This window comes from Nelusetta ayraudi, unplaced genomic scaffold (genome assembly GCF_046127955.1).
Source record: "Nelusetta ayraudi isolate G7.1 ecotype Tasmania unplaced genomic scaffold, CSIRO-AGI_Nayr_v1 ptg000004l, whole genome shotgun sequence".
Lineage (NCBI taxonomy): Eukaryota > Metazoa > Chordata > Actinopteri > Tetraodontiformes > Monacanthidae > Nelusetta > Nelusetta ayraudi.
This window is the reverse complement of record NW_027466054.1, coordinates 4,262,428-4,275,379: the sequence shown is the minus strand read 5'-3', so window position 1 is coordinate 4,275,379 and position 12,952 is coordinate 4,262,428. Positions and strand designations below refer to the sequence as shown.

At 42.3% G+C, this 12,952-nt stretch overlaps 1 protein-coding gene across 1 annotated transcript; it reads left to right on the top strand.

Annotated features, from left to right (window-relative positions):
* Positions 1 to 12,720, top strand: LOC142897876 (uncharacterized). Its single transcript, XM_076040502.1, has 14 exons — positions 1 to 157; positions 2,016 to 2,059; positions 2,166 to 2,201; positions 7,431 to 7,750; positions 7,950 to 8,014; positions 8,219 to 8,367; positions 8,479 to 8,678; positions 8,832 to 9,485; positions 9,685 to 9,749; positions 9,954 to 10,102; positions 10,229 to 10,635; positions 11,000 to 11,064; positions 11,155 to 11,294; positions 11,401 to 12,720. The coding sequence occupies exons 1-14, from the start codon at positions 147 to 149 to the stop codon at positions 11,493 to 11,495; spliced, it is 2,400 nt and encodes a 799-aa protein (XP_075896617.1). The 5' UTR covers positions 1 to 146; the 3' UTR covers positions 11,496 to 12,720.
* Positions 12,721 to 12,952: the final 232 nt, after the last annotated feature.

The following is a 12,952-nucleotide window of genomic DNA, read 5'->3' as shown; positions in this document are numbered from 1 at the left end:
CCATCACTTAAGTCTTGCCCATGTAAAGGAAGTCCTTACTTCCATGGAATCAGTCAAGAGGGTAAGGTGTTGAGCGTCTCTTCTCTGCCTGCTTCGTGGAATCTGTTTGTCTTACTGTAAAGACCCAACGTTCGCGCAGACTGGTGATGCTACTGGGGTAAGCAAATATATCAATATTTTGTTGCAAGCAAATGTATATGGAACACATTTGCACTTTTATTTATATGTTGGTTGTTTGTAGACTAGTTTTGTAAAATAGGCATTCAATTTTTCATTTTAAATCAGTTATTTACAGAAGGCATCCAATTAGCACTTCTGCAAGCTATGCTTGTCATTTTACCTGATTTTAGCCTATTTGTTTATAAGATATGTGGTTGGTGTAGGTCTCACACACCTTCAGTTTCCATTGCACGGATGAATGAGACAGCTGGAATTGAATTAGGTTGTTTGATTGGAGCGGTTGATAGGATTGAAGGCAACTACCCCAGACACAGCAATGAAGTTAAATTCCTTCCTGTAAAGCTGTTGAGCAATATCAATGCAGTCAATGTTCCAAATGGCAACGAGTTGTATGTTTGAGGCTGGGTAGAGTTGTACTTGTCAGGGAGTGTCACCGTGCTCCATTCAAATATTAAGCGGTGCTTTGTGTGCTGAAGTGACTGAAAATGTCATTAAAAGGCAAAAGGCGTTATATGAACTATGGAACTTTTGTAAGTGTCCTTTTAGTTGGACATTGATGAAACAATGAAATTACAAGATTTTAATTACTTTAAATCATCATCAATACTTTGAATTTAAAAGTAAAGTTAATGATAATCATTCTCTCATTAATTGCTGATAATATGAAATATGTGGAATGTAAAAGGATGACATTTTATGCAAACTGTTTAATATCACTTTAATATCACAAAGATAAACATATTTGTTATGTTCAAGCAGAAAACAAATGGCAATACCAAATTAAAAGATGTAGGAAAAAGTTGATGAAAAGTCAGATAAGTCAGTGTAAACGAATGTTAATAATTTAGATTTTAGCATAAAAGATGAAATCAAAAATAAATAAATAACCTTCACATTAACCAAAGGAAAATAAATGAAACAAATATATATAAATATATAAAAAATAAATACAAAGTGGTGGACACATCATGGTTAATATATTGAAGTTGTATAGTCTATGTCTTTACATAAAAGATAGTTATTTTGTGTTTTGCAAATTACATTAGTCTAGTCAAATACTTTTCCATATGTGCCTTATAGACTTTTTTTTTTAAGTGACCTGGGGACATCTCTAAAAGTAGTCAGGGATCATGGCGCTTGAGTCAATTGTGCTATCCATTTTATTGTGAAATTCATTTTCTAAACTTGGAAACTTGTGGTCGTTAAAAAAAGGGGAAAATATATAAATAGAACTAGAATTCAACTATGCACACTGGATTTATGCAGAATCATAGTGCGACAGACTCCCCAAGTCGACTGAACTTGTCTCTCCAGGCTAGTGGATTAACTTGCTTACCTGCCCACATTCCTCATATTTTAAGAGTGTCTCAAGCCTCTGCACGCTCATAGGGATGAGTTGTTATCTTTGTTCACAGAGATTGCTCAGTTTACCTTGTTAAGTGCCACTGAAATATGGTGTAATGTAGCGCCACCTAAAGGTGATTGAAGGCCTGTGTGTTGCCATAGAACCTTAATGATAGCCATGAGATTGTCTGAAAAAAGTATGATTATTTTAGGTGTTTTGTGTTGTCTTCTTAGAAATGTTGTTACTCCAAAACGTTGGTGTGAAAAGCAATTTTTCCGATTTGAAAGTATTGTATTATTTCTTCTTTCTGTTGGCTTATTTGCTAATGTTCATGTTGAGCCAGAAGCGTTTCTTGTTTCCTCTCCTTGTAAAACCTTTAACATATATGTGAAATTTTTGAAGGCGAGAAAACAGGGCCAGAATAAACAAACAGTTAATGTGTATAAATGCAATTATTTTAATTTTTAAACATGTTTCTGATGTTTTACAGGAACAAGGAGATGGGGTTTCTCATTTACCTTCTCCTGTTAGCAGGTATATATCTGACTGTATGCTTTTATTATTTATTTCTATTTGGTGTTTTTAGCAATACTTTTTGCATTTCAAAAAGATTTAAATTCAAGAACTGTCTCACCTACAGGAATAATAGGAACCGCCACCTCTACGAACACAACAGGTATGATGACACTATTTTCTACACTTTCTATCAGTTTGAAATTAAAGTTTATATATATATATATATATATATATATATATATATATATACATATATATATATATATATATGTATATATATATATATATATATATATATATATATATATATATATATATATATACATATATATATATATATATATGTATATATATATATATATATATATACATATATATATATATATATATATATATATATATATATATATATATATATATATATACATATGTATGTATATGTATGTATATATATATATATATATATACATATACATATGTATGTGTATATATACATATATACATACATATATATATTTAATCATTAGAACTTTCTGTTGACTTCAAAGGCATAAACCGAACTGAAATCCAATGAGTGTCAATGCGATAAAATTAATTCTCTATATTTCACTTTTGTTGATCATTCGCTTTTCATATTTTTTCATCCCAAATGACCAAATGTTACAGCGTCACCCAACATGACAGCTGCTCCAACAACAGACCTCAATGTTGCAGCGTCACCCAACATGACGACAGCTCCAACTACAGCCCCCGATGTTACGTCACCCAACATGACGACTGCTCCAACTACAGCCCCCGATGTTACGTCACCCAACATGACGACTGCTCCAACTACAGCTCCCAATGTTGCAGCGTCACCCAACATGACGACAGCTCCAACTACAGCCCCCAATGTTACTGCGTCACCCAACATGACGGCTGCTCAAACTACAGCCCCCAATGTTACAGCGTCACCCAACATGACGACAGCTCCAACTACAGCTCCCAATGTTGCAGCGTCACCCAACATGACGACAGCTCCAACTACACCCCCCGATGTTACGTCACCCAACATGACGACTGCTCCAACTACAGCCCCCGATGTTACGTCACCCAACATGACGACTGCTCCAACTACAGCTCCCAATGTTGCAGCGTCACCCAACATGACGACAGCTCCAACTACAGCCCCCAATGTTACTGCGTCACCCAACATGACGGCTGCTCCAACTACAGCCCCCAATGTTACAGCGTCACCCAACATGACGACAGCTCCAACTACAGCTCCCAATGTTGCAGCGTCACCCAACATGACGACAGCTCCAACTACAGCCCCCGATGTTACGTCACCCAACATGACGACTGCTCCAACTACAGCTCCCAATGTTGCAGCGTCACCCAACATGACGACAGCTCCAACTACAGCCCCCAATGTTACTGCGTCAGCCAACATGACGACAGGTCCAACTACAGCCCCCAATGTTACTGCGTCACCCAACATGACGACAGCTCCAACTACAGCTCCCGATGTTACGTCACCCAACATGACGACTGCTCCAACTACAGCCCCCGATGTTACTGCGTCACCCAACATGACGGCTACTCCAACTACAGCCCCCAATGTTACAGCGTCACCCAACATGACGACTGCTCCAACTACAGCCCCCGATGTTACGTCACCCAACATGACGACTGCTCCAACTACAGCCCCCGATGTTACGTCACCCAACATGACGACTGCTCCAACTACAGCTCCCAATGTTGCAGCGTCACCCAACATGACGACTGCTCCAACTACAGCTCCCAATGTTGCAGCGTCACCCAACATGACGACAGCTCCAACTACAGCTCCCAATGTTACAGTGTCACCCAACATGACGACAGCTCCAACTACAGCCCCCGATGTTACGTCACCCAACATGACGACTGCTCCAACTACAGCTCCCAATGTTACAGCGTCACCCAACATGATGACTGCTCCAACTACAGCCCCCGATGTTACGTCACCCAACATGACGACTGCTCCAACTACAGCTCCCAATGTTGCAGCGTCACCCAACATGACGACAGCTCCAACTACAGCCCCCAATGTTACTGCGTCACCCAACATGACGACAGCTCCAACTACAGCTCCCAATGTTACAGTGTCACCCAACATGACGACAGCTCCAACTACAGCCCCCGATGTTACGTCACCCAACATGACGACTGCTCCAACTACAGCTCCCAATGTTACAGCGTCACCCAACATGACGACTGCTCCAACTACAGCCCCCGATGTTACGTCACCCAACATGACGACTGCTCCAACTACAGCTCCCAATGTTGCAGCGTCACCCAACATGACGACAGCTCCAACTACAGCCCCCAATGTTACTGCGTCAGCCAACATGACGACAGGTCCAACTACAGCCCCCAATGTTACTGCGTCACCCAACATGACGACTGCTCCAACTACAGCCCCCGATGTTACGTCACCCTACATGACGACTGCTCCAACTACAGCCCCCGATGTTACGTCACCCAACATGACGACTGCTCCAACTACAGCTCCCAATGTTGCAGCGTCACCCAACATGACGACAGCTCCAACTACAGCCCCCAATGTTACTGCGTCACCCAACATGACGACAGCTCCAACTACAACTCCCAATGTTACTGCGTCACCCAACATGACGGCTGCTCCAACTACAGCCCCCGATGTTACGTCACCCAACATGACGACTGCTCCAACTACAGCCCCCAATGTTGCAGCGTCACCCAACATGACGGCTGCTCCAACTACAGCCCCCAATGTTACAGCGTCACCCAACATGACGACAGCTCCAACTACAGCCCCCAATGTTACAGCGTCACCCAACATGACGACAGCTCCAACTACAGCCCCCAATGTTACTGCGTCACCCAACATGACGACAGCTCAAACTACAGCCCCCAATGTTACAGCGTCACCCAACATGACGGCTGCTCCAACTACAGCCCCTGTCGTTACAGTGACAGCGTCTCCAACCACTTCTGGCCCTGATGTTACAGCAGTTCTTACCACAGCTGCCCCACCTCCTGACTCAGCGGTTTCATTGGTGTTCAGTTTGAGTCAAACCTTCACACCGGCACTTTCAAACACATCCTCTCAGGAGTTCATTGGTCTAGCAAGAAACGTAACAGCACTGGTACGTACAGAGACTTTTTACGATCACTTTTTAACCTCATTTGAAATTCAGCATCCGACTAATGTTAAGTTAGCTGGTGAGACGTCAGTGATATTAAACAATCACATTGCCATGTTTGAGCAATCAATTTTGCCACTGCATTAGCGTTGGCAGTGTTCCAATTACTTCACTTTCATTATCTTTCAACTGTGTGCAGGGAATCACAGATGTAAACACTGCTGATATGAGTCTGTGACTATGACTGTAAGATTCTTAATAATTGTGCAAATTATTTTCTCCAGCTTGATGAAGTCTACCAACAAATATTTGGCAGCCGATTCCTTGGGTCTACTGTCACATCCTTCACGTACGTGTCATTTTACAGTCTTTCCAAACCTGAGAAATAAAGCATGTTTAACATGTGATTTGGCATGGTGCATTTGTCATGAGAGTAAATTAAAGCAAAATCATTTCTTCCGCATTCCAAGTTTTGTGTTAGACAGGATTTTTACTTACAAGCTGCTAAAACACAGATTAATACATCTTGTTTGTTCTTTCCTCTCACAGGGAAGGTTCAGTTGTGGCAAACACTCAGCTTCGATTTGCTAATTCCAGCAGTGTACCAAACACTAGTGTTGTTACAAACACTCTTGTGGATGCTGCAAATGGTCCCAATTTTACACTTCCAGTGAATACGTCAACTATTGTTGCAACAAGTAAGGTTTTTATATGATTTAGTTGGAATTCTAATAGGAAAACATATAGAGGAATGGGATTTTTTGCTGCCCAAAAGCCTGTTTCAAAGTAGCCTGTTTCTTTTTTTTCAGTTCCTGTTACTACAACAACTGCACCTACAGCTGCTCCAACGACAACCTTGATTGTTACCACAGCTACTATGAACATGACGACAGCTCCAACTACAGCCCCCAATGTTACTGCGTCACCCAACATGACGACAGCTCCAACTACAGCCCCCGATGTTACGTCACCCAACATGACGAGAGCTCCAACTACAGCTCCCAATGTTACTGCGTCACCCAACATGACGACAGCTCCAACTACAGCCCCCGATGTTACGTCACCCAACATGACGACAGCTCCAACTACAGCCCCCGATGTTACGTCACCCAACATGACGACTGCTCCAACTACAGCCCCCGATGTTACGTCACCCAACATGACGACAGCTCCAACTACAGCCCCCAATGTTACTGCGTCACCCAACATGACGAGAGCTCCAACTACAGCTCCCAATGTTACTGCGTCACCCAACATGACGACAGCTCCAACTACAGCTCCCAATGTTACTGCGTCACCCAACATGACGGCTGCTCCAACTACAGCCCCCAATGTTACAGCGTCACCCAACATGACGACAGCTCCAACTACAGCCCCCGATGTTACGTCACCCAACATGACGACAGCTCCAACTACAGCTCCCAATGTTGCAGCGTCACCCAACATGACGACAGCTCCAACTACAGCCCCCGATGTTACGTCACCCAACATGACGACTGCTCCAACTACAGCCCCCAATGTTACTGCGTCACCCAACATGACGACAGCTCCAACTACAGCTCCCAATGTTACTGCGTCACCCAACATGACGGCTGCTCCAACTACAGCTCCCAATGTTACTGCGTCACCCAACATGACGACAGCTCCAACTACAGCTCCCAATGTTACTGCGTCACCCAACATGACGACAGCTCCAACTACAGCCCCCAATGTTACAGCGTCACCCAACATGACGGCTGCTCCAACTACAGCCCCCAATGTTACTGCGTCACCCAACATGACGACAGCTCCAACTACAGCTCCCAATGTTACTGCGTCACCCAACATGACGGCTGCTCCAACTACAGCTCCCAATGTTACTGCGTCACCCAACATGACGACAGCTCCAACTACAGCTCCCAATGTTACTGCGTCACCCAACATGACGACAGCTCCAACTACAGCTCCCAATGTTACTGCGTCACCCAACATGACGACAGCTCCAACTACAGTTCCCAATGTTACTGCGTCACCCAACATGACGGCTGCTCCAACTACAGCCCCCAATGTTACAGCGTCACCCAACATGACGACAGCTCCAACTACAGCCCCCGATGTTACGTCACCCAACATGACGACAGCTCCAACTACAGCCCCCAATGTTACTGCGTCACCCAACATGACGACAGCTCCAACTACAGCTCCCAATGTTACTGCGTCACCCAACATGACGGCTGCTCCAACTACAGCTCCCAATGTTACAGTGTCACCCAACATGACGACAGCTCCAACTACAGCTCCCAATGTTACTGCGTCACCCAACATGACGACAGCTCCAACTACAGCCCCCAATGTTACAGCGTCACCCAACATGACGACAGCTCCAACTACAGCCCCTGTCGTTACAGTGACAGCGTCTCCAACCACTTCTGCCCCTGATGTTACAGCAGTTCTTACCACAGCTGCCCCACCACCTGACTCAACGGTTTTATTGGTTTTCAGTTTGAGTCAAACATTCACACCGGCACTTTCAAACACATCCTCTCAGGAGTTCATTGGTCTAGCAACGAGCATAACACAACAGGTACATACAGAGACTTTTTACGATCTCTTCTTAACCATTTGAAATTCAGCATCCTACTAATGTTAAGATATATGGTGACACGTCTGCGACAATAAACAATCACACCTTTGTGCAGGAAGTCACGGATGTAAACACTGCTGATTTGAGTGTGTGACTGTGACTTTAAGATCCTTAACAACTGTCCAATTCTTTTCTCCAGCTTGATCCAGTGTACCGAGCCCTCTTTGGCAGGCTTTTCGTTCGGATTATTGTCTTATTCTTCACGTACGTGTCATTTTACAGTCTTTCTAAACCTGAAGAAATGTTTAACTGGTTTTGCTGTGGTTTGGCAAGGTGCATTTGTCATGAGAGTAAATTAAAGTAAAAGTAATTTCATGTGCATACCAAGTTTAGTATTACTCATGATTTTTACTTACAAGCTGCCAAAAAACAGATGAATACATCTTGTTTTTTTCTTTCCTCTCACAGGGAAGGTTCAGTTGTGGCAAACACTCAGCTTCGATTTGCTAATTCCAGCAGTGTACCAAACACTAGTGTTGTTACAAACACTCTTGTGGATGCTGCAAACGGTCCCAATTTTACACTTCCAGTGAATACGTCAACTATTGTTGCAACAAGTAAGGTTTTTATATGATTTAGTTGGAATTCTAATAGGAAAACATATAGAGGAATGGGATTTTTTGCTGCCCAAAAGCCTGTTTCAAAGTAGCCTGTTTCTTTTTTTTCAGTTCCTGTTACTACAACAACTGCACCTACAGCTGCTCCAACGACAACCTTGATTGTTACCACAGCTACTATGAACATGACGACAGCTCCAACTACAGCCCCCAATGTTACTGCGTCACCCAACATGACGACAGCTCCAACTACAGCCCCCAATGTTACTGCGTCACCCAACATGACGACAGCTCCAACTACAGCTCCCAATGTTACAGCGTCACCCAACATGACGACAGCTCCAACTACAGCTCCCAATGTTACTGCGTCACCCAACATGACGGCTGCTCCAACTACAGCCCCCAATGTTACAGCGTCACTCAACATGACGACAGCTCCAACTACAGCCCCCAATGTTACAGCGTCACTCAACATGACGACAGCTCCAACTACAGCTCCCAATGTTACTGCGTCACCCAACATGACGGCTGCTCCAACTACAGCTCCCAATGTTACAGTGTCACCCAACATGACGACAGCTCCAACTACAGCTCCCAATGTTACTGCGTCACCCAACATGACGACAGCTCCAACGACAGCCCCCAATGTTACAGCGTCACCCAACATGACGACAGCTCCAACTACAGCCCCTGTCGTTACAGTGACACCCAACATGACGACAGCTCCAACTACAGCCCCTGTCGTTACAGTGACACCCAACATGACGACAGCTCCAACTACAGCCCCCAATGTTACAGTGACACCCAACATGACGACAGCTCCAACTACAGCCCCTGTCGTTACAGTGACACCCAACATGACGACAGCTCCAACTACAGCCCCCAATGTTACAGTGACACCCAACATGACGACAGCTCCAACTACAGCCCCTGTCGTTACAGTGACAGCGTCTCCAACCACTTCTGCCCCTGATGTTACAGCAGTTCTTACCACAGCTGCCCCACCACCTGACTCAACGGTTTTATTGGTTTTCAGTTTGAGTCAAACATTCACACCGGCACTTTCAAACACATCCTCTCAGGAGTTCATTGGTCTAGCAACGAGCATAACACAACAGGTACATACAGAGACTTTTTACGATCTCTTCTTAACCATTTGAAATTCAGCATCCTACTAATGTTAAGATATATGGTGACACGTCTGCGACAATAAACAATCACACCTTTGTGCAGGAAGTCACGGATGTAAACACTGCTGATTTGAGTGTGTGACTGTGACTTTAAGATCCTTAACAACTGTCCAATTCTTTTCTCCAGCTTGATCCAGTGTACCGAGCCCTCTTTGGCAGGCTTTTCGTTCGGATTATTGTCTTATTCTTCACGTACGTGTCATTTTACAGTCTTTCTAAACCTGAAGAAATGTTTAACTGGTTTTGCTGTGGTTTGGCAAGGTGCATTTGTCATGAGAGTAAATTAAAGTAAAAGTAATTTCATGTGCATACCAAGTTTAGTATTACTCATGATTTTTACTTACAAGCTGCCAAAAAACAGATGAATACATCTTGTTTTTTTCTTTCCTCTCACAGGGAAGGTTCAGTTGTGGCAAACACTCAGCTGCAATTTGCTAATTCCAGCAGTGTACCAAACACAAGTGATGTTACAAATGCTCTTGTGAATGCTGCAAACGGTCCCAATTTTACACTTCCAGTCAATACGTCAACTATTGTTGCAACAAGTAAGTGTTTTATATTTTGTGGTATCATGTGATCATATTCACTGATGTTTTCTGTTTTTATTTTCTTATTTACTCTGCCCCAAAAGTTTCACGAATGAGTTTTTTTTTTAATTTATTATTTTATAGGAGGTACTATATCTACCAACACCACCACCGTGGCTCCGGCCAACACTGCCACCGCGGCAACGGCAGAGACCACCACCGTGGCCACGGCAGAGACCACCACCGCGGCAACGGCAGAGACCACCACTGCGGCCACGGCAGAGACCACCACTGCGGCCACGGCAGAGACCACCACCGCGGCCACGGCAGAGACCACCACCGCAGCAACGGCACAGACCACCACCGCGGCTACGGCACAGACCACCACCGCGGCTACGGCAGCAACCACCACCGCCGCATCAACTGATCCACCTTCATCCACAGAAGGAACACTTTCCCTTTTCTTTAGTATGAACAAACCATTTACATCCGGTCTTACAGACTCAACATCTGCAGAATTCCAGAGTCTAGCTGCAATGGTGATTCAAGTGGTAAGTGACTACACTCAGAGAATTACACAGAGGAATATTAATGTTTTCTATGCACACAGATGGTGAAGTGTATCTTTTGACCTAAAATGCCACAGTCCCTAAATCCTCAATATCTTAAGCCACAAGCCCTTAGCCTTTAGCAATAGAACCCCAATTGACTAACATTCACTTTTGGATGAAGATGTTGCCCACATTGAACAGAGTACATCCTTAGGCTAGCTCTTTAGCTGGTCAGAAAATCTTCAAGAAACTATTAAAGGCTGCGAAATTAGGTTTTATGAGAACTTGTATACTTGTAACCGTTTTTTGTAATTTTTCTCGCTTGTGCTTATTTCTTTGTCAAGACATGAGTTTTGTCTTTCAGGTAAATACTATATGTAGTAGACTGTTTGGAGCAACCTTCAGTCGTTCAATTGTCAACACTTTCCGGTAAGGCTAAATTTCCGTCACTGACAAGCACCAGATGATCATATGCTTTTGACATCCTTTGTAAAAATTCTGCTTTATTTGTGTCTCCAGGAATGGATCAGTGGACACCAACATGATCCTCGTGTTTACAGATAGGAACCTGGTTCCTAATGCCACCTCTGCAACTGCACTGTTAAGCGCGGAGCTTCTAAACAGCAACCTGAACGTCATTCCTGGCACTGTTGTTGCAGGTCCGGTTAGAAAAAGAAACATTAATCTTTCTTTTTTTTTAATATGGATTTCTTTGAAAACTCAAATAATAATGCGGAATTGCCTTTGCTTTCTCTAATGTTTTAGGATCAACAAGCAGCGCTGGTAGGCTGACTGTGGGCTCCTCGGCCGTCTTTTTGCTGACTCTACTGGCTCTTGCACAGATCCTGATGGATTTATAGGTTTCCTGAAAGGCACACTTTCAGCCAATGGCTGTAATTATGATGGCCAGTAATGCAATGGACTCCTGAAACAAAGACAACTAATGGGAGAACTGTCCAGTTTGAAATATACCAATTAGAAATGGTAAAAAGATATGTTCTGTTCTCCAAAATGTCAGCCTAGAATTGAGCATTTGGTAGTACATATTATATTTGTTGTCATTTCTTTCCATGCTATTTAAAAAGAAAACACACACACATATGTATATATATATATACATATGTGTGTGTACTGTGTAATGTGTAATGTGTGTGTATATATATATGTATGTATATATATATATATATATATATATATATATATATATATATATATATATATATATATATATATATACATATATATATATATATATACATATATATATATATATATATATATATATATATATATATATATATATATATACATATGTGTGTGTAATTGTAATAACTTCTTTTATATTTTGTGGGCAATTTTTTCTCAGCCGCCATCCCTCTAAAAATGTATTAAATTATGTTATGTTTTGTTATTTTTCAAGCGAAATTGGATAGTGGACTCAATATTTTAATCCCAATAAAATATCCTTGTGTAGGGACAGTATACATCCAATGACATTGTTCCCTGTGAATGATGGAAGGATGATTACTTGGACGGATCACTTGCGGTATGGTGCCATATAAATTGGGCATAATGCTGACCTGGCTGTGTTGACTGAGACATAGGCAGTGTCTCATTATCAATACTTTGTTTCAGACCAACTATTGATTATAAACTGATTTAAACTGCACGTAAGCTTTGCACTTTTTAAAATGAACCAGTCAACATATCTTAAAAACTCTGACTCACAGTTTTAACTGAGGGGAAATGTAACACTGGAGGTATTCTGATGTGGAATATATGATGTTTATGTTTAACTATGCAAACACAATGACTTTTGCACAAAGCCATATTGCTTCCTGTGGGTTGCCTTTGATAAATTTAATGTTGAATGGATAGCCTTTGAGCGAATCTTTACCAACTTGGTTTGTTTTAATAATTGTATGGTATACAATAGTCCATTTTTAAACATTTGTAAAAGCTACAGCAACCGTTAAATTAAAATTAGAATAGACCTCTGTTTCTTTTTATATGTATTCTCTGAAATGGGGTCTAAATATATAATATAATAAAATAATCTACATGCAACGTCTGCTCCCTAATTTCTTTCTTTTGTGTTGTTTTGGCATTTGTTTTAAAGTAATGGGAGCCACACAAAAATGTAAAAAAGTGTTTCCCTCAACTTGTTTTCATTGTCTTGTACTACAGAGTATTTTGTCCACGACACACCGCTACCTTCACCTCATATTTTTGCTTTTCTCAGTCTACATATTTACAGTACACAAAACAGTTCAAAGCAGGCATCTGCACTGTAATGTTTTATCAATCTTTCACTGCT